Here is a 22465-nt window from a genome sequence, read left to right on the forward strand (position 1 = left end):
GCGCGGGTGTAGAGGCTAAAGGAGCCAATGTTGTATATATTTGGACAAGGGAAGGGACGGGACTTTCACTTGAAATGAGGGCTCTTTGGTGTGTAGGTGGATATGCGGGGTTTGTGTGCTAAAAGGGGATCTTTGGGCTTTCCTAGGGCCAGGCAAGGGGGAAAGGGACCCAGGCGGGGGCCTCCACGCTGGCCGGTTTAAGCCGGCCAGTGAATGGGAGTGAGGTGGGGGGAGGGGCTGCGGCCATCGGAGCCTGACAGAACGGGGTCAGAGTGGTCTAGCCGGGGTGGAAAGTTGGGGGGGAAGGAACCGAGGGTAGGGGGAGGAGTTTTACAAGAGGCAGTGGACGGGAGGAGCTGGAGACTTTGGGGGGGGGGGGGGGTACAACTCTGGGGTATCATGTACGGTACTCTCTCAGAGGCTGGATGCCGTTGGTTGGGGGGGTGGGGGGGGGGGGTGGGGAGCTGTGTAGATTAAGGGTGACTACGGGTAATCCCTGATTCCTTTTTGTCATTTGTTTATGTAAACATGCGGGTTGAGGTTTGGGGGTTGGTGGGTAGATGGGATCGTTGTTATTTTGGGGATTGACATATCTTGCGGATTATTGTTTATTGTTGATGGGTGTAAATGTGGGAGAAAATGTGAAAAAGGAGGAGAATTTAAAAAAAAAAAATTTTTTTTAAACTTTGTAAAGCACCAGTGGGCAGTGTGGGGAAATGTTCTCTGTTAAAGACGCAGTAAGTTGTTGGCACATGTAGTAACCAGCTATGTCTGTCCACTGGCTGTTTAATTTGTCTTCTTCTTCCTGTCCCACAGGAATGACGGCCATACCCTGTGCATGTCTGGGCATCTTCCTCGGAGGACTTCTGGTGAAGAAGCTCAGCTTGACTCCTCTGGGTGCCATTCGAATGGCCATGTTGGTTAACCTCGTGTCCACTGCATGCTACATTTCCTTCCTCTTCCTGGGATGCGACACTGGACCCATAGCTGGGGTCACCGTTCCTTATAAAAACTCGTGAGTACAATAATTTTAATGTGTGAAAGCTATTGCGACGGGCTTTGACCCGTTGTTAGAGCTAATGATTTTTTTTTAGGGCGGGGGGCGATTTTGGGCTGCAGTTTTCTTTCTTTTTCTTAGATTTGGGTCAGAAAAAGTAGACAAGAATGTCTTGCAAGGAAATTGCGTGTTTGCTTAGTGATGTCCTCCACAGTTTGAAGGCCGGAATTGAAATAGGGAGAGTGCTAGGTTAAAGTGCAGATTGTCACTTGCGAGGACAGAGTGTGGATTAAATACTTTCCATGGGAAGGGGGAAGCAGCACAGGCCAAAGAGGCAAAAACGTCAACCGAGACAGAGCAGGTGTGCAAAGACAGGTAGCAACAGCATCATCGTCATACAAGCAAGAGTGGGACTATATTCGCTGCACTGTGTGGAACACCACTGGAGATCCACTAACTTCCGAATGATTTGGTATTAAACCCAAGGAGGAGTAATGTGGACATTCGATTGGTGACAAGCCGGAGCTCCAGATAGGGGCGGAGCGGTGGCACAGTGGTTAACACTATTGCCTCACAGCTCCAATGTCCCAGGTCGAATACTAGCCTCGGGTGACTGTCTGTGTAGAGTTTCCTCCGGGTGCTCCGGTTTCCTCCCACAGTCTAAAGATGTGACGGTTAGGTGGATTGACCACGCTAGATTGCCCCTCCGTGTCCAAAAAAGGTTAGGTCGGGTTACTGGGTTACGGGGATAGGATGGAAGCCTGCGCTTAAGCAGGGTGCTCTTTCCAAGAAACCGTGCAGACTCGCTGGGCCAAATAGCCTCCTTCTGTACTGTAAATTCTATGATTGTGTCTTAGCCCTTGCCTCGCTGGTGGTGAGGAGGCGGATCCTCTTGGCTTGAAGGTCAGTTTCTCCATCCTATGCCTCAATATGGCTGGGGGATGTAATGCTGTTTCTAAGCCTTGAGGAGGTTAAATTTAGTTTAAGAGGGAATGAGGAGGGGTTTCATAAATGATGGCATCCGTTCTTATTTCACTTTAAGGAATTAACCTCAGCCGGCAGCTAAAAGTTAGTTAGTTAATTAATTGTTTTCGAGTTTGAGGAAGGGATTGTTAAATGTTAGTTAAATATGTGCAATATAATTCATGTAAAAAAAATTTGAAAAAGCTAATAAAAATATTTATTTAAAAAATTGAAAATAATGTTTTGAAATTAAACTTTGCAACTTGCTCAAAATTAATTTAAGCTTTATTCCATCTGGGTCCAGAAAAGGAAAGTTGTGTTTGATAAATAGGCTGAGAAATTGGACTCGGTAGCACCCCGTTTTAGCTCAAGGGGTTTTGGAGGGAAATCCAGAATGTGGGGTCTAGACAGCTGAAGTCGTGGCCACCAATGGTGGGACAAATGCAGACAAGGCCAGGAGGAATAGGGAATTCCGGTGGGTTGAGAGGTAGATGGTTGGAACCTTGAAAGGGTTTAAACACAAGGTGAATCTTGGCCGGGATTCTCCCACAATCGGCGGGCATTCCGCGGGCGTGTTCCTTCTCCGCGCCAGCCATGGCGGAGCCTTACACAGGTCGGCACAGAGGGAAAGGGTGCCCCCACAGCACAGGCCCGCCCGCAGATCAGTGGGCCCCGATCGCGGGCCAGGCCATCGTGGGGGCCGGGGCCGGAAACCCCCTGCGCCCCCATGAGGACCCCGCGAACTGCCCCCCAAGCCAGGTCCCGCCGATATGGACCTTGTCTATTTCACGCCGGCGGGACTGGCCGAAAACGGGCAGCCATTCGGCCCATCAGGGACCGGAGAATTGCCGGGGGGGACCGCTGCCAAAGGCCCCTGACAGGCGCGGTACGATCCCCACCCGAAAACCGGCGCCAGAGAAATCGGCAGCCGGCATCGGAGCGGCGGGATTCACGCCGCCCCCCCCGCCGATTCTCCGACCCGGCGGGGGGTCGGAGAATCCCGCCCCTGAAGTTGGAGGTACCAGGGTGAGGGCGCATCACTTTTCCTACAGCTCAGGCTGGGGGCTTTTCTGCTCAACCTAATCGCTGCCAGGATGTTGGAATTTTCTTCTTTCTGTTGCAGATCTGCCTCGGGTACAGATCTGGACCCTTACGCTCCCTGCAATAGTGATTGCGACTGCAAGACGGCCACTTATAGTCCTGTTTGTGGATCTGATGGAATTACCTACCTGTCTTCATGTTTTGCTGGCTGCTCCAATATGGTGAGAGTTAATGTGTGTAATGTACAGTGCAAAGTGTGTTACAAGCCTCTAAATTACAGGTTCTTAGGGCCAGTACAATTTGAAAGGTACCCACTACCTTTTCTAACTCCTCAAATTGCCAGTGTACAGATTAAACGGAATTAAGACAAAATGAAAACTAACGTGAACGCCATCGCGTTCCACGACAGCGCGAACCGGGCCCGGGTACGACCTATTCTGTCTCCCACAGGGGGGCCAGCACGGCGTTGGAGCGGTTCACGCCGCTCCAGCCTCCTTTCCCGGAGCCAAATGGGCGCCACGCCAACCCCCCGCCAACTTGTGCATGTGCGGGGGGCTTCCTTAGCGCGCCGGCCCCGACTCAACATGGCGTCGGTGTTCAGGGCCGGCCGCGCAGGGAAGTAAGCCCGGGGGGGTGGAGAGGCCAGCCCGTCGATCGGTGGGCCCCGATCGCGGGCCAGACCCCATCGGAGGCCCCCCCCAGGGACGGAGCCCCCCTCACCACCCCCCCACCCCCCCCCCCCCCCGACCGTTCGCGCAGAGTTCCCGCCGACATCGACCATGACCAGGGGTGAACGGCGCCGGCGGGACTCTGTCGTATCCGAGCAGCCGCTCGGCCCATCCGGGCCGGAGAATCGGTGGCCCCGCCGTTTCCAGCGGCCCGCAGCCGGCGCCATGCCAAACGCACCGGCGCAAATGCCGCCGATTCTCCGCACCTCGGAGAATCCCGCGCCGGCGTCGTGGTGCGGTTGCGGCGATTCTCCGGCGCGGGGCTCGGAGAATCGCCCCCAACATATGAAGGGAAAATGGAGAGGCACCAGTGACAGTACAGATGGTAACTTGTAAAAAGATGGGGCTGTTCAGGTTCTGCTTGAGACCCTGGAATACTGTCACCTGGAATGGATGCGGTCGTTCTCAATGATGTTGCTCATGATGGTCTATCCACAAGGGCTACAGCTGCAGTGTCTGCTGTTCTGGAAATAGTGGGCCATTGGTGGTCATCTTCCGGGATTCTATAGACTCTGGAACTGTCCCTGCAGATTGGAGGGTAGCTCACGTCACTCCTATATTCAAAAAAGGAAGTAGAGAGAAAGCACGGAATTATACACCAGTAAACCTAATATCGGTAGTGGGGAAAATGCTTGAATCCATTATCAAGGACTTTATAGCGGAACATTTAGAAAGCAGTGGCAGGATCAGTCAGAGTCAGCAAGGATTTATGAAGGGAAAATCATGCTTGACAAATCTGTTGGAATTCTTTGAAGAGGTAGCCAGTACAGTCGACAAGGGGGAGCCAGTCGATGTGGTATATTTGGACTTTCAGAAGGCGTTTGACAAAGTCCTGCATAAGAGATTATTGTGCAAAATTTGAGCACATGGGATTGGGGGAAATATATTGAGGTGGATAGAAACCTGGTTGGCAGAGAGGAAACAAAGTGTAGGGATTAACGGGTCCTTTTCAAATTGGCGAGCAATAACTAGTGGGGTACCACAGTGATCGGTGCTGGGACCCCAGCTATTCACAATATATATTAATGATTTGGATGAGGGAACAAAATGTAATATCTCAAAGTTTGCAGATGATACCAAGTTAGGCAGGAGGGTGAATTGTGACGAGGATGCAGGGATCCTACAGCAAGATCTGGACAGGTTGAGCGAGTGGGCAAATCAATGGCAGGTGCAGTATAATTTGGATAAGTGTGAGGTTATTCACTTTGGAAGCAAACACAGGAAGGCAGATTACTACCTGAATGGTTGTAAATTGAGAGAGGGGAGTGTGCAGCGGGACCTTGGTGTCCTTGTGCACCAGTCGCTGAAGGTAAGCATGCAGGTAATAATAATCACTTATTGTCACAAGTAGGCTTCAATGAAGCTACTGTGAGAAGCCCCTAGTCGCCACATTCCGGCACCTGTCCGGGGAGGCCGGTACTGGAATTGAACCCAGGCTGCTGGCATTGTTCTGCATTACAAGCCAGCTGTTTAACCCACTGTGCTAAATCAGCCCCTATGTGCAGCAGGCAGTAAAGAAGGCTAATGGTACGTTGGTCTTCATTGCGAGAGGTTTCGAGTATAGAAGCAGGGATGTGTTGCTGCAATTGTACAGGGCCTTGGTGAGGCCACACCTGGAGTAGTGTGTGCAGTTTTGGTCTCCTTCTCTGAGGAAGGATGTTCTTGCTCTCGAGCGAGTGCAGCGAAGGTTTACCAGACTGATTCCAGGGATGGCGGGGCTGTCATATGAGGAGAGATTGACTAGGTTAGGATTGTTCTCGCTGGAGTTCAGGAGAATGAGGGGGATCTCATAGAGACTTATAACATTTTAACGGGACTAGACAAGGTAGATGCAGGGAAGATGTTACCAATGATGGGTGTGTCCAGAACCAGGGGTCACAGTCTGAGGATTCAGGGTAAACCATTTTGGACAGATATAAGGAGACATTTCTTCACACAAAGAGTGGTGAGCCTGTGGAATTCATTACCACAGGAAGTAGTTGATGCTAAAACTTTGAATATATTCAAGAGGCAGCTAGATATAGCACTTGGGGAGAATGGGATCAAAGGCTCTGGGGAGAAAGCAGGATTAGGCTATTGAGTTGGATGATCAGCCGTGATCGTGATGAATGGCAGAGCAGGCTCGAAGGACCAAAAGGCCTCCTCCTGCTCCTATCTTCTATATATGTATGTCTCAGTGCCAACACTGAGCTTTGCTTAATCTGCCCTATCCTTTTAAGATAACATCTCAAGTATTCCTCTGGCAGTTCAGGAAAGGAAAACTCCTTATGAATTCCTGAGGCCAATTTAGAGGCCAATACGCAAGCACCAGGAAGTGGACCCAAATACTTTTCGAGGTGGGAAACATGTATAGCATACCTATTGTGACAGATATGTGCTGGATGCAAAAGGTACAAGATGTTATTTGGTTAACTGATGAAGTTTTAAACTAAGCTCCATCTTGCCTATCAGATGGATGTAAGAGATGTCATGCTCCTGTTCAAAGAAAAGCAGGGGACCTCCGGAAAATGGGGGCGCCCTCCCCCAAAGATCATGGCTAATACTTACCCCCAAAGCCAACATCACTAAATAAAAGATTATTTAATCATTGTTACGTTGCTTTTTAGTGGGAGTTTTCTGTGAGCAAATTGGCTGCCACCTTTCTCACATGTATATCAGTGACTACACCTCGCAAGTACTTCATTGGCTGCAAGGCCCAATGGGATGTCCTGAAGTCGTGAAACATGGTAATTAGGAGCAAGAGTAGGCCATTCGGCCCTTCGAGCCTGATCCTCATCTCAATGCCATATTCCCACTTTCTCCTCATACCCTTTGATGTCCTTAAAATCTAAAAGATTATCTATCTCTTTCTTGAATGCATTCAGTGGCTTGGACTCCACTGCCTTCTGTGGTTGAGAATTCCACTGGTTCACTACCCTTTCAGTAGTCAAGAAATATTTCCTCATCTCAGTCCTAAATGGTCGACCCTGTATCCTGAGACTGTGTCTGCTGGTTCTAGATTCCCCAACCAGGGAAAACATCCTCCCTGCATCCAGTCTGTCCAGCCTTGTTAGAATTTTATACATTTCAATCAGATCGCCTCTCATCCTTCTAAATTCTAGTGGATACAGGAAGAAGCCTTATAACGCCAGGTTAACGTCCAACAGGTTTGTTTGGAATCACTAGCTTTCGGAGCGTAGCTCCTTCATCAAGTGAGTCACTCACCTGATGAAGCAGCTACTCTCCGAAAGCTAGTGATTCCAAACAAACCTGTTGGACTTTAACCTGGTGTTGTAAGACTTCTTACTGTGCCCACCCCAGTCCAACGGCGACATCTCCAAATCATGGCTAGTGGATACAGACCCAGTCGAACAAATATCCTCTCATAGGACAGTCCCGCCAACTCCGGTATTAGCCTAGTGAACCTCCGCTGCACCCCCTCCATGGCAAGTATATCCTTTCTTGGGATAGGAAGACCAAAACCTCATTCACCCAATACTGCAGGTCTGGCCTCACCAAGGAACTATATACATTCAAATCTTTATCTTCTTTTACTTGGCCGTTTTATGCCTTTAATGCCAAGCTCGCTACGTACATGAGGGAGAAAGGAATAGAAAGTTCCGGTCGGGCAATACAAAACAGAGTGCGACACGGCTGCTGTAGAGCATAAACACTGGCTGAAGGGCCCGTTGATGTGCTGCAAATTCCATGTAACAGAGCTGATTATCTGTTCAAAATAGTCTGTTATTGCTCATTTAAAAACAATGGATAAACTGATATGATTGCATTAATCCAAATGTGTTAATAACTTGCACATTAATTATAATATCTTATGCATTAATATTAATATCTTAGCATTAATATTAATATCTTACACATTAATGTCTAAACTGTGGTCTCCCAATTTAGCAAAAAACCAAAGAGCTACTGAATAACATCAGATAGTGCGACTGGCTTTGATATCTGAATGGATCAGGTTACAAATGGAAGCTTAGAAAACAAAATCACGTATTTGTCTATTTTTATGCACAGATGAGATTTTAATCATGACTCTTGGGTACCTCGGTCTCTCCTGGCTGTCATTCTGTCTCTCTAGGCCGGTATTCATTTATGATTATAAAATTATATTCGCACATAATCAGAAAATTAATGAGCCATTTTATATTAAATTGCAGCTGTGTGAAACCTTGGCATGAAGAAATTATTCTCTTTGTCTCTATCATTAACTAAAATACTTCATTTTCTTTTCACGCTGCCTGCTTCAGACAGTAGACATGCATTGTTGATAATACAATGTATTAGTATTCTGCAGCATGCAGGAATACTGATTAGCCAAGGTCAAAGAATTGTTAAAGGATAATGTCAGCTCCTGGCCTGGAAGCTGAACGATCATCTCAAAATTCAGATGGGAGGTTACTAACCATCAGTCTGCCTGTTGTGTGCCAGCTGTTACCAAAAGTTCTGCAGTAACAACAACAACTACATTGCATTCATGTAGCGCCTTGGACACTGCAAAAATCAAAAGCCACTTCACAGCCGTGTAATCATTCAGAAATTGATTGAACGGTCTGCTAAATATTGAAAGCAGCCCTGGGCTCATGTGGCATCTTTCACAAGCACAGGATATGCAAAAAGTGCTTTACAGCAACTGGAGTACTTTGGAAGAATTGTCACTGTTGTTATGTAGGAAACATACCAGCCAGTTTGCAGGCAGAATGATTCCACAAAGAAAGGGATAATCTAGCTCAGTAATTGTCGTAATCAAGGTGAGGTGCCCAAATTTGTCAACCCGGGCAAGAACCCTCAATTTGTTACCTCGTGCTGGGGTATCCCAAATTGTTACTCCCCAGGTGAAGAGGGATGAACTGGCTCCCTTTCTTTATTCAAACCCTCTGCTGGTCGCAGCAAGATTCATGTTAAATAAAAGGATCCCTCCCTTTGTGGACCCCCTTTCCCAGCCCCAGGATTTATGTTTTAATCGAGCAATTTAACCAGGCTTTCTTTTCTTACTCCAGCAGGTGAATAATCGGTTTTGAGATTCCAGTAGCTCTAACTTCAGCAGGTTGTTTTGAGATTCCGTGTTCTGCAGTTTGGTTTCCTGTTACAGCTGTGGGCTTCGCTGAACTTGGTTGACTTTAACAATGAGAGAGAGGTGGATATGAGTGGTGCTGCTGGCTGGCTTGTCACACAATCTAACACCCCAGAACTCGTTTTCACACACACACTTCGGTCAGCTTTCAGCTGGCTTTTATCCCAGTCTTTGTACATTCCTGGAAGGCAAAATCCACAAATCCGTCTGCACATTACACTTGGAATAACTCTTGATGAGTTTATACTCATCTGCCATTACCTCCCATTGTCTCCACCAGAGATGGCATGCTTTAGAAGTGCCTTTGTCTGGAAACAGGAATTGATTCCATTGTTCCTCAGAGTATCACACACCAGCAATTCTTCCATCCTCAGCCATCTTTGGGCTTGTATGCCCATTTTTAAATATCTACAGGACATATTCAAAGTTCAATATTTTGATCTTTGGCAATTAATGCTTCCTCCAACGTCAAATGGCTGCAAGGCAGCCGGCCGTTTGATGGCCGGGCTTCCAACTAACTTTTTATTCTGGAGCGGGAGGGGAGCAGCTAGCAGGGTAAATGACACCCCAAAATTCCAGCCCCAGTGACTGGATTGAGACCAGGGGCAGAATTTGGTGATCCCTTACCGGTGGGTTTGTAGCCAGGGTTGTTCGTAAAATTCTTTGGCCTCCCCACTGGAGTCTCAGTCACTCTGACCTCTCCGCAATTTTACGTTGAGGCCTAGGCTGAGCCGCCCACCTCCCCCTGGCCTTGCTCCATTGGAAACCCACTAGTGGCCAATTAATGACCACTTAAGGACCATTTCCCAGCTAACCTCAGTTTCCAAGCTGGTGAGAGGAGCTCAGGGAGAAACCGAAAAATGATCCAGCTCAAACTTCAGCTCGGAGATTGATGGACGGGGAGGTGAACGCCTTTAATAAAGGCCTCCTTTTAACATCGGGTGCCCCCCCACCCACTATCCCCCCCACCCACTATCCCCCCCAAAAGGTCTGGCCAATGAGGGTGCTTCCTCTGCCCTCCTATGCCCCTCCTAATCTCTTCCCATGATCCCCCAAGACATTACCTCCCTTTCCCCCCCCTACCCAAAGCTTACCTGCTCCTGGACTCTCAGAACCCTGGGGCGCGCTCTAACCAAATTGCACCAGAGTACCGTGCCAAGCCCGTTTAGCCGGGTGTTTCCTGGTGGGGGTCTCCCAGCATGCACAGCGCCAAGAAAGACCAAACTCTCTAATGGGACTTTGTTGCAATCCAGGGCCTCAGCGGGGAACATCCCACTGAGCCACACTTCGTCCCGTTTCCTGCACAGAGGAGTTCCGCTGGCCAGATCTCCAACTCCCCAAAGCCCCAATTCACCTATAGACTCCGCCCCACACCCCACATGAACAGGGCACCCCCAGGCCCAATCCCTGGAAAAAATGGCTGGCAGTGCCAAGTTGCCCAGGTGCCACCCTGCCCAGAGGGCAATCACATGGGGGCTTCCGATCCCCTGAGAGTGTGGCGACTTGTACTCAACAGCAGTTGCCAAAGGTCTCCAAAGCAAAGCGGTTAGATCCCAGAGCCTCAGTAGATCAGGCAAGCACATATTAGAGTAAGACTAGCTGCCTCACTCTAATGTGCAGATTTGCCAAATACTGATCCCGTCCTCAATGGGCGGGATTCAGATCGCGACACTGTCATGATATTCAAGTGAACATCACAGCACATACACACATACATAATGATGGACAGATCAACGGACCAATTAGCGCACAACACGACAGCCAATCACAGACAAGAGCATACACAGTACAAAACAAGGAACACAACACTTCCTGGGCAGTCCAGCAGGAGACGGCTCAGGGCAAGGACCTCCATGCCAGACACTCAGACAGTCACCATGTGCTGAGTACCAGAGTTTACTATGTCAATAGTTAAATGAAATAAAACTGCGTTGTACCATTCGCAACCGTGTTGGTTCGTCTGTGTCTCAGAGTACACAACACTTCATGGTACCAGAAGTGAATTAAAACCTATCCACAAATCTGCCATCCTGCGCCATGGACACCGTCAATACACTGCAGCCGTTGCAAGTCGCTGGGAACCTTGGCGTAAATTGGATGCTGTTCAAGCAGCGCTTCAAACTCTTTTTGGAAGCCAACGAAAAACAGAGCACCTCGGACAAAAGAAAGATCGCCATCCTCCTCACCACCGCAGGTCAGCACGCCATCCATGTATACAACTCCCTGGTGTTCGCGGGAGGCGAGGACAAATCTAAATACGATACAGTCCTCCTCAAGCTCGACCAACACTTCAACGTTGAGGTCAACGAGAGCTTTGAGAGGTATGTCTTCCAGCAGCGGCTGCAAGGTAAGGATGAGCTCTTTCAGTCATTCCTGACGCATCTCCGCATACACGTGCAGTCCTGCGGTTACAACACCACCTCAGAGTCCATAATCCGGGACCAGATCGTTTTTGGGGTTACCTCGGGCAGCCTACGCCAGCAGCTTTTAAAAATAAAAGGCCTAACCTTAGCATCTGCAGTTGAAGCCTGTGTCCTGCACGAGAACGCGACTAGCCACTATGCCCAATTTCAGTCGACCGAATCGGCGCGGAGGGGGTCCTACGCGACCGGATCGGCGAGCCAGGTGCCCCACGAGGCCGAAAGGGTCCAGGCGATTGAGTTTCTCCCGGCCCGTGGCCCGGACGAGGGCGGCCGTTTTGCGCGCTTTTCAAGGCCTCCTACGCTTGTGCGCGCCAAAACCTACGGCAACACTGAGGAATGTGATGTGCAGGCGCGCTCGACGCAAGACTGAACTGCGCATGCGCAGTGGCGCAACGAACGCCATGACGTCACGACGTGCAGCAACTGTGGAGCTGCACATTTAAACGGGCAATGTCCCGCAAAAACCCGACAATGCCTACGCTGTGGCAAGGTGGGCCACTACGCTGCTTACTGTCGAGCAGTTCAACCTGTCGATTTTCCACATCTCCGACAACCTCGCAGGAATGTGCGGACCATTCAGCCTCTACATTACGACACCCAGACCGATGACACAGATGACCAAGACGCCTTCCGGGTTGCGGTCATTGATGGGAACCAAGTCAACACAATCAATCCAGGTGATGAATGGTGTGCCACCCTGACGGTCAACCGATCGCCGATCACTTTCCGCCTGGACATTGGCGCCTCCGCCAACCTCATAGCATGGTCAGCCTTATACGCCATGAAGGTCAGACCACCAATCCGGCCGTCCCGGTGCAAAATGGTCGACTACAACGGGAACGTTATCCCGGCTATGGGATCCTGCCAGCTCCAGGTGACACACAACACACACACGGCCACACTCTCGTTCGAGATAGTCAGCTCATCGAAGGACTCCCTGCTAGGCGCACAGGCATGCAAGGGTCTCCAACCCGTGGAACGAGTCGACTCTCTCTCTCTCTCCAGACGGCACATCTGACTTCCCGGATGCAGAGTTCAACGCACAGCTCCAATCGCTCCTCGCCCACAACCAGGAGGCATTCGAGGGCATGGGAACACTGCCATACACCTACCGAATTCGCCTCAAACCAGACGCCATCCCGGTCATTCACGCACCTCGCAGAGTCCCTGCGCCACTCAAAGACCGCCTCAAGCAGCAGCTGCAGGATCTCCAGGACCAAGGGGTCTTATACGAGATCCCGTTAGAACTCACGAGGCGTGGCAAGCCGGGTAGATCCCGGAAAAGGAATCGAACGGGGGCGGGGGGGGGGGGGGCAGCCGGTAGATTGCGCCCTAGACTCCGATGCTTGCAGTCCCAGGCCTGTCCACAGCAGGTGGGATTATAGAGAGGTTGGCCAATAGTTCTGAGGTGCGATGTCCTCCCTAGTAAGGGGAGTAATCCCGCATTCAGCCAATCTACGCACCTTGGAGCGTGAAAGGGCTGCGGGGCAGTCAGTACCAGCGATGGGTGCGTTCGCCGCCACCCCTCAGATGGCAGGGAGGGAACCTCCACCATCTAAAAACCCCTGGCCCAAGAACCAGGTTGAGACCCAGTGGCAGATAGAGATGACCGCACTTCAGTGCGACTTCACAACAAAAGAGTTTAGATTTGTACTCCAGCTCACGAGGTAGAAAGGTCAGGTTTGAACTTGCCAAGAAAATTATCCTTTGACCTGCTTATTTGACAATGATTTTGCTCAGACTTTGTTTTAGATATTCAACTGAAGCTCTACTCTGTAATTATTTGGGCTAGAGAGGTATCATGATCAGTGATGCTAGCTTACATAATTAATGACTATTCCCTCCTGAAGGCTATTATTTCCATGTCTCTGCTGGTGACAGCTTCATAATGGGTTACTTATAAAGGAGAGCGTGTAATAAGTTCAGCTGAATGGCTCTCCTTTGTTGAGTTGATCTCACTGTGCGTCTTTTGTTGGGTAAACCTATGGGAAGGAGCTATGATATGCAGAGAATCACTGCCAGCCTGCGCCTGTGACTTTCACTCCTAGTCTTTGTAAAAGGCCGACAAGGCTTTAACATGCTGCATTCCGCTTCACAACCTTTTATTGGGGAAAATGATCAGCGGCTGAAGATTAGTCAACCTTCCCCACACTCTAGACGCAGTCCACGGTTTCCAAGAATGTACATGGGGACATATGAAGGTAGGGGTTGGACCGGCTTTCCCAGTGAAATTGGAAAGGAAAATGAGGAATTGGAAGAATAAGATTATAAAACAGGAAATGCTGGAAATCCTCAGCAGGTCTGGCAGCATCTGCAGAGGGAGAAACAGAGTTAACGTTTCGGGTCCGCGTGAGTCATAAGACATAGGAGCAGAATTAGGCCACTCGGCCCATCGAGTCTGCTCCGCCATTCAATCATGGCTGATATTTTTCTCATCCCCATTCTCCTGCCTTCTCCCCATAACCCCTGATCCCTTAGACACACTGATTTGGCCTCCATAGCCTTCTGCGACAAAGAGTTCCACAGATTCACCACCTTCTGGCTGAAGAAATTCATTCAGACGGACCACATAAGGACTCAAAAGGTTAATTCTGCGTTTCTCTCCAGAGATGCTGCCAGGCCCACTGAGTTTTCCCAGCGTTTTATCTCTTTTTTAATTTCAGATTTCCAGCTTCCACAATACTCTCCTTTTCCTTGCATAACAATTTTGAAAGGTCCTGGGCGCAAACTTCCTGCTTTCGGGGAAGTGAGATTGGAGCAAACTGTGAACACACTGCACTGGCTTCACTGTCCAACCTCTTCCCGCCTGAGCATCCTTAACAGAGGCAGGTACACACCAGCAGTGGAGGGCAGCCAATTGCCACCATTAAGGGGCGAGGCATGTGGATGGAAATTGTCCCATTGGACAGACGCAGCATGGGTTCATAAAGGGCAGGTCGTGCCTAACTAATTTAGTGGAATTTTTTGAGGACATTACCAGTGTGGTAGATAACGGGAAGCCAATGGATGTGGTATATCTGGATTTGCAGAAAGCCTTTGACAAGGTGCCACACAAAAGGTTGTTGCATAAGATAAAGATGCATGGCATTAAGGGGAAAGTAGTAGCATGGATAGAGGATTGGTTAATTAATAGAAAGCAAAGAATGGGGATTAATGGGTGTTTCTCTGGTTGGCAATCAGTAGCTAGTGGTGTCCCTCAGGGATCAGTGTTGGGCCCACAACTGTTCACAATTTACATAGATGATTTGGAGTTGGGGACCAAGGGCAATGTGTCCAAGTTTGCAGACGACACTAAGATAAGTGGTAAAGCAAAAAGTGCAGAGGATACTGGAAGTCTGCAGAGGGATTTGGATAGGCTAAGTGAATGGGCTAGGGTCTGGCAGATGGAATACAATGTTGACAAATGTGAGGTTATCCATTTTGGTAGGAATAACAGCAAAAGGGATTATTATTTAAATGATAAAATATTAAAACATGCTGCTGTGCAGAGAGACCTGGGTGTGCTAGTGCATGAGTCGCAAAAAGTTGGTTTTCAGGTGCAGCAGGTGATTAAGAAGGCAAATGGAATTTAGTCCTTCATTGCTAGAGGGATGGAGTTTAAGACTAGGGAGGTTCTGCTGCAATTGTATAAGGTGTTAGTGAGGCCACACCTGGAGTATTGTGTACAGTTTTGGTCTCCTTACTTGAGAAAGGACGTACTGGCACTGGAGGGTGTGCAGAGGAGATTCACTAGGTTAATCCCAGAGCTGAAGGGGTTGGATTACGAGGAGAGGTTGAGTAGACTGGGACTGTACTCATTGGAATTTAGAAGGATGAAGGGGGATCTTATAGAAACATATAAGATTATGAAGGGAATAGATAGGATAGATGCGGGCAGGTTGTTTCCACTGGCGGGTGAAAGCAGAACTAGGGGGCATAGCCTCAAAATAAGGCAAAATAAGGGGAAGTAGATTTAGGACTGAGTTTAGGAGGAACTTCTTCACCCAAAGGGTTGTGAATCTATGGAATTCCTTGCCCAGTGAAGCAGTAGAGGCTCCTTCATTAAATGTTTTTAAGATAAAGATAGATAGTTTTTTGAAGAATAAAGGGATTAAGGGTTATGGTGTTCGGGCCGGAAAGTGGAGCTGAGTCCACAAAAGATCAGCCATGATCTCATTGAATGGTGGAGCAGGCTCGAGGGGCCAGATGGCCTACTCCTGCTCCTAGTTCTTATGTTCTTATGATTGGGGAAAATTACCGCCATCGTTGGGATCTTCCCAATGTTGGATTATTCCGCCCCCCCCCCTCTCCCACTGAGACATAGAAAATGGAAGCAGGAGGAGGCCATTCGGCCCATCGAGCCTGCTCCGCCATTCATTATGCTCATGGCTGATCATCAAGTTCAATGCCCTGATCCCTCCTTCTCCCCATATCTCTTGATCCCTTCAGCCCCAAGAGCTATATCTTTTTTAAAATAAATTTAGCGTACCCAATTCGGTTTGTTTTCCAATTAAGGGGCAATTTAGCGTGTTCAATCCACCTACCTTGCACATCATTTTAGGTTGTGGGGGCGAAACCCACGCAAACACGGAAAGAATGTGCAAACTCCACACGGACAGTGACCCAGAGCCGTGATCGAACCTGGGGCCTCAGCGTCGCGAGGCAACAGGGCTGACCCACTGCGCCACCGTGCTGCCCTCCAAGAGCTATATCTAATTCCTTTTTGAAATGACACAATTTGACCTCAACTAATTTCCGTGGTAGCGAATTCCACAGATTCACCACTCTCTGGGTGAAGAAATTTCTCCTCACCTCAGTCCTAAGAGGTTTACCCTTTATCCTCAAACTATGACCCCCCCTAGTTCTGGATTCCCCCACCATCGGGTACATTCTTTCAAAATCTACCCCGTCTAATCCTGTTAGAATTTTGTAAGTTTCAATTACATCACCTCTCACTCTTCACAACTCTGGAGAATACAAGCCCAGATTCCTCAACCTCTCTTCATAAAACAATCCCGCCAACATGGGGATTAGTCTGGTGAACCGCCATTGCGCCCCCTCTACGGCAAGTATATTCTTCCTTAGACAGGAGATCAAAACTGTACACAATACTCCAGGTCTTAGTTGCATCAAGACATCTTTACTCCTGTACTCAAATCCCCTTGCGATGATGCCAACACATCACTTGTCTTCCCAATTGCTTGCTGCTCCTGCGTGCTAGCTTTCCGTGATAAACAAGGACACGCAGGTGCATTAGGACATCAACACTTCCCAACCTCTCACATTTAAGGAATACTCCACATTTCAAAGTGGATAATTCCACACTTATTCACATTGTATTCCATTGGCCATGCTCTTGCCCACTCACTTAGCCAATCCAAGCCCCCTTGAAGCCGCCTTGCATCCTCGTCACAACTGGTCATCAGCAATTTTGGAAATATTACATTTGGTTCCAAACCCAAATCATTTATATAGATTATAAACAGTTGCGACCCCAGGGCAGCACGGTGGCGCAGTGGTTAGCGCTGCTGCCTCACGGCGCCGAGGACCCGAGCTTGATCCCAGCCCCAGGTCACTGTCCGTGAGGAGTTTGCACATTCTCCCCGTGTCTGCGTGGGTCTCACCCCACAACCCAACGATATGCTGGGTAGATGGATGGGCCATACTAAATTGCCCCTTAATTGGAAAAAAAAGAATTGGGTATTCTAAATTTATTTTACAGAAAGCTGTGACCACAACATTGATCCTCGCTCGACGAGTAACAGCCGGCCATCCTGAAACTAAAGCAAGCATCAAGGACCTTGCATATGCTAATGGAGTATTTACAGTCTGTTTTTGTACCCCTTGATGAAAACGGTCTAGCTGAGCAAATACATCAATCACATATATTTCTATTTACTGTGGTATTTACATGTGGATTCAGGAGGAGGGAAGAGTTTAATTCCAGGTCCAAAGCATCCCTTAGCGGGCACGGTAGCACAGTGATTAGCACTGTTGCTTCATAGCTCCAGGGTCCCAGGTTCGATTCCATGTTTGGGTCGCTGTCGGTGTGGAGTCTGCACGTTCTCCCCGTGTGTGCGTGCGTTTCCTCCGGGTGCTCCAGTTTCTTCCCACTGTCCAAAGATGTGCAGGCTAGGTGGGTTGGTCATGATAAATTGCCCTTAGTGTCCAAAAAGATTAGGTGGGGTTACTGGATTATGGGGATAGGGTAGCCTTAAGTAAGGTACTCATTCTGAGGGCCGGTGCAGACTCGATGGGCCGAATGGCCTCCTTCTGCACTGTAAATTCTATGATTCTTAGGCCACCAAAGGCAACCAACCCCCCCCCCCCCCCCCCAACCAAACATCATCTCCATCGCCAGCGAAGGAAGGGGACCAAATCAGTCCTGGAAAAAGCGATACTCTACCTCTTAAAATGCAACTAATGTCAGCTGTGGTCGCAGTTATTATAATGAACCAGCAAGTCCCAATTTTGACCAACCTCAGCCCTCCTATTTTAGGCACGCACAGTTTTACTCGTCCTCCAGAAAATAGGCCATGACTACTGTCTCCCTGCTACAGAATCGGCCGTTTCGGGAAATGTGACTTTAAATAAAGCCTGGTCTGTGCTGGGTGAACCCTACCACAGCAGTGGAGTGCTCACTGCAATAAGTTCACTTGACTGAGGAAGTAGAGAGCATTACGATACCCTGGGCAGTGCGAAGACAGCTCCAGCCCCACTTGGCCCAGAGTCACAACACAATTGAAATCAACTCCACATTTTAAGAATACCCGAAGTCTTGACTGCCCAATAACTACAGTCACCAGGTTAGTAAGTTTAAACACAATTAACTTATTAATAACAAAAACTATAATTAAATAGACTGTGAATGCAACTGGTTAATTATTATCTAATTTCTAACCCCATCCCCTCGGTAACTCGGCCCACCCTCTATACACACACACACACAAGACAGACAACAACAGAGGGGAAAGAGGGTGTAACAAATACTAAACGAAAAGGATAAGAGTCTCGGGCCGGGATCCTCCCTTCTGGGGACTAAGTCCCCACGCCGGCGGGAAAACCGGCGCCAACGACTCCGGCATCAACGGCCCCCCAAGGTGAGGAATTCTCACCTTTCTAGGGGGCTAGGGACGGCGCGAGTTCACGCATGCGCGGAACGGCTGGCGTATTCTCGTGCATGGGTGGGGGGTTCTCTTCTCCGCGCCGGCCCTCGGGCAATATGGCGCAACCCTACAGAGGCCCGGCGTGGAAGGAAGAAGTGCCTCCACGAAACAAACCCGCCCGCAGATCGGTGAGCCCCGATCGTGGGCCAGACCACCGTGGGGGCCCCGTGGGGTTGGATCCCCCGCGCCCCCCCCCCCCCCCCCCCCCCCCGAGGACCGCCCACGCATACTCACCTGCCAGGTCCCACCGGTGCATGAGGTGAGTGATTCACGCCGGCGGGACTGGCCAAAAATGGATGGCCACTCGGCCCATCGGGCGCGGAGAATCGCTGGGGGGGGCCGCTGTCAACGGCCCCCGACCGGCGTGGCGGCGATCCCGCCCCTGCCCGCAAAACGGCACCGAAGAATACGGCAGCCGGCGTCGGGGCGGGATACGCGCTCCCACCGGGGATTTTCCGACCCGGCAGCGGGGGGTCAGAGAATCCGCCCTCTGTTTCAGAAGAATGTCTTCCAGTTACATTTTTAAAAATAATATAAGAACCTTTATTGTCACAAATAGGCTTACATTAACATTGCAATGAAATTACTGTGAAAAGACTGTTGTCGCCACATTCTGGCACCTGTTCGGGTACACTGAGGGAGAATTCAGAATGTCCAATTCACTTTAAAAGTCTTTCGGGACTTGTGGGAGGAAACCGGAGCACCCGGAGGAAACCCATGCACACAGGGGAGAACGTGCAGACTCCGCACGGACAGTGACCCAAGCCGTGAATCGAAACTGGGACCCTGGAGCTGTGAAGCAACAGTGCTACCCACTGTGCTACCGTGCTGTCCATATCTAGGCCTCCAGTTTGATTTCTTTGCTTTCAGTCTGTAATGGTTTTCACTGTAGATTCATCAGGGTCTTGAGACTTCTCTGCAGACTCAGAGACAGCAGGCAGGATACCTTTGAGAAAGAAAGAGAGAGAAACACACAGCTTCTTCTCTCAGTGTCCAGGAGCATTCTGCTGGGATCTCTGAAGACACCTGTTTCCGGGCAGAATTCGGTCCTTGGCCAATCCATTGGCCACCAGCCAACCAATCGAACCAAATCCCTTTGATCTCTCGGGTGCCAGAAAGTCTAAGCTCTTCTGTTCAAAATCTAAATCTTCACACCACATGTACGATTTTGCAACTTCCTGAGTTCCTTACTTCCCCTGCTCAACTTAAAGGTATGTCTCCATTAACGATTCGTGGACTAAAAACAATAATGGCAAAGTGAAAGAAATGGGAAGTAAGGGAATCAACAGGAAGGGCTCTTGTAAGAGCTCCAGCTGTCTGCATCCAGTAGAGTCGGTGCAACAGGGGGAAGAAGGGGAAAACACATGGAAGACAAACCTGTGTCACTTCAGAAGTCATGAACAGGTTTCACCTGTGCCCATGTCTTTACCTCGATCCTTCAGGAAACCTGTAAGAAAATAGTGATAGGCTTTGTGCTGAAATAGTAAGATTCTGATTGAATCCACCCACACAGCTGTAAACCTGCCTCAGGAATGATTTCTCAGACCCAAAGCACAGGTTTTATCGCAAATGTGCGGTAAAACCTAAGCAGGGATGTGGGCTTTGCCGGCTAGGCCAGCATTGATTGCCCATCCCTAATTGCCCTCAAGAAGGTGACGGTGAGTCACATTCTTGAACCTTGGTGCTTTATGTGGTGTAGTTACACCCACGGTGCTTTTAGACGCACGTCCGTCCCTACAACCCTCCAAGGTCTATCCGTTCCTCCAATTCTGGACTCGTGCGCGTCCTTGATTTTCAAACTCCGACCATTCCCTTGCCTTCAGCTTCCTAGGCCCTAAAATCTTTGAATTCCTTCCCTAAATGTCTTCGTTTCTCCAGTCCTTTAAGTCGCTCTTCAAGACTTATCTATAAGACTTGAGTCACCTGCCTGAGCATTTTCTTACGTGGTTTGGTGTCAAATTTTCTTTGATGACACTCTTGAGAAGCACATTGAGTCATTTTGTTTCCTCAAGACATGACTGATGCGACCATCAATTCACACGAGACGGAGAGTTGAAGTGAACAGTGGTTTTAATCAGCTCGAACTGTGCCTGCCTGCGACTGCTCTGCTCTGAGAGCCGCCTGCAGGGAGGCAGATCTATATACCTCCCCCAAGGGGGCGGAGCCCACAAGGGCACCAAAATGATACAGTGCGGTGTAATGTGATACAATGGTCCATAGGTGGAGCCCACAAGGGCAACAACATAGTACAATGCAATATAGTGGTGAATGGTTGCCGTAATACATTCACCACAATGACAAATAAATGCAAGCTGTTGTGAATAATCGTGAATCACTACCACTCTCTCTTTGTTGTTTACTTTGAATTTTGCCATGCTATTCCATAACTGTGCCATGAGGTCATACATCATTGGGTAGCATGTTTTCCTCTGATTGGGTAGATCCTGTCAGAATTTGGAGCCTCGCTTTTTGTGCCACGTTTCTATCTGTTGGTCTCTTCCCAAAACCATACTGTTTTGCACAGATTGTGTTTAGATTTCTCCCCACTGCTGTTGACAGATGCTCAGCTCTTGGTTTGGAAGTAGAGTCCTCATCTTAACCTCTTCCCTCAGTCTTCGTTTTTTGTTACAGTCTTTGGCAAGATGTTGGCTTCATTGGCCCAGCATTGATTGCCCATCCCTAATTGCCCTCAAGAACCCCAGCACTCTATGTGGTGTAGAGGTACACCGCAGTGCTTTTAGGAAGGAAGGAAGGAAGTTGCAGGACTTCACAGCTCCAGGGTCCCAGGTTCGATTCCTGGCCTTGGGTCACTGTCTGTGTGGAGTCTGCGCTTTCTCCCCGTGTCTGCGTGGGTTTCGTCCGGGTGCTCCGATTTCCTCCCACGGTCCAAAGATGTGCAGGTTTGGTGGATTGGCCATGATAAATTGCCCTTAGTGTCCAAAAAGGTTAGGTTAGGTTGGGTTACGGGGATAGGGTGGAGGTTTGGGTAGGGTGCTCTTTCCAAGGGCTGGTGCAGACTCGGTGGGCCGAATGGCCTCCTTCTGCACAGTAGATTCTATGAGTCCATGATTTTGACCCAGAAACAGTAAAAGAACAGTGATATCGTTGCAAGTCAGGATGGTGTGTGGCTTGGAGGGGAACCTGTCAGTGATGAGTTCCCATGCATCTGCTGTCCTTGTCCTTCAAGGTAGTAGAGGCCGTGGGTGTAGAAGATGCTGTCAAAGGTGGCTGGGTGAGTTGCTGCAATGCATCGTGTACCTGGTACACACTGCAGCCACCATACATCAGTGAAGGAGGGAGTGAATGTGGGTGATTGATGGGGTGTCATCAAGCGGGCTACTTTGTCCTGGATCTTGTCAAGCTTCTTGAGTGTTATTGAAGCTGAAATCTTCCAAGTAAGTGGACAATATTCCATCACACTCGGTACTTATGTCATGTAGCCACAGTATTTATATGGCTCGTGCAGTTCAGTTTCTGCTGAATATTGGTTTAACAATGAGCATGTGCCTTGAACGGCCTCCCCACACCCCCTAATCTGAATCCCGCCCAGTCAATCTCACCGTCTTCCTCTGTCCCCATCATTTGATTCATATTCCCATCCTCACCATGTGAGTCAACCTTTTGCCTCAGTTACCTGGGAAGATCTTGAAGCCGATAACATTAAGAGGCTCAAGAATTAAATCAGTCATATTTCTCGGAACCATTGACATTCTGTCACATAGTTGGGTTGAACCATCAGAAAGGGGGTACGGTGACTGGGCAGACTGGCTTTTCCTCTCCCCAAGCATCGGTACACTCTCGTGCAGTGGCGGCTGGCTCTGCCAGCACCTTACCCGCTGGCCAGAACCCATGCCAGATTCTGCACTCGGAGCCTCTTTAATAATGCACAGGCGAGTTTCCAACAAGTCACCTGACGGGCCAGCAGCTGACTTGTCTGCCCATCGTCAGCTGGTGGGTTCGTAGATCCCGGCACCATACCAGTCCAGCGCACTCTCGAGCCCACCTGTCTTCACCAGACCAGTGCAGGAGGCCAGCAATCCAGAGGGAAAAGACTAGCAGCCTCAAGATGTCTGTTCCTCAATTCAACCACCCTCCCCACC

The 22465-nt window shown here is 49.3% G+C and overlaps 1 protein-coding gene across 2 annotated transcripts in view; it reads left to right on the forward strand.

The window, feature by feature from the left end:
- slco3a1a (solute carrier organic anion transporter family member 3A1a) overlaps window positions 1-22465 on the forward strand; it is a 301651-nt gene that overhangs the window by 244808 nt on the left and 34378 nt on the right. For both annotated transcript variants that reach the window (XM_072470507.1, XM_072470508.1), the window contains exons 6-7: window positions 817-1015; window positions 3084-3222. In XM_072470507.1, the coding sequence (XP_072326608.1) occupies window positions 817-1015; window positions 3084-3222 (338 nt within the window). The remainder of the gene's footprint in view (window positions 1-816; window positions 1016-3083; window positions 3223-22465) is intronic.

This window comes from Scyliorhinus torazame, chromosome 12, assembly GCF_047496885.1.
Source record: "Scyliorhinus torazame isolate Kashiwa2021f chromosome 12, sScyTor2.1, whole genome shotgun sequence".
Classification (NCBI taxonomy): domain Eukaryota; kingdom Metazoa; phylum Chordata; class Chondrichthyes; order Carcharhiniformes; family Scyliorhinidae; genus Scyliorhinus; species Scyliorhinus torazame.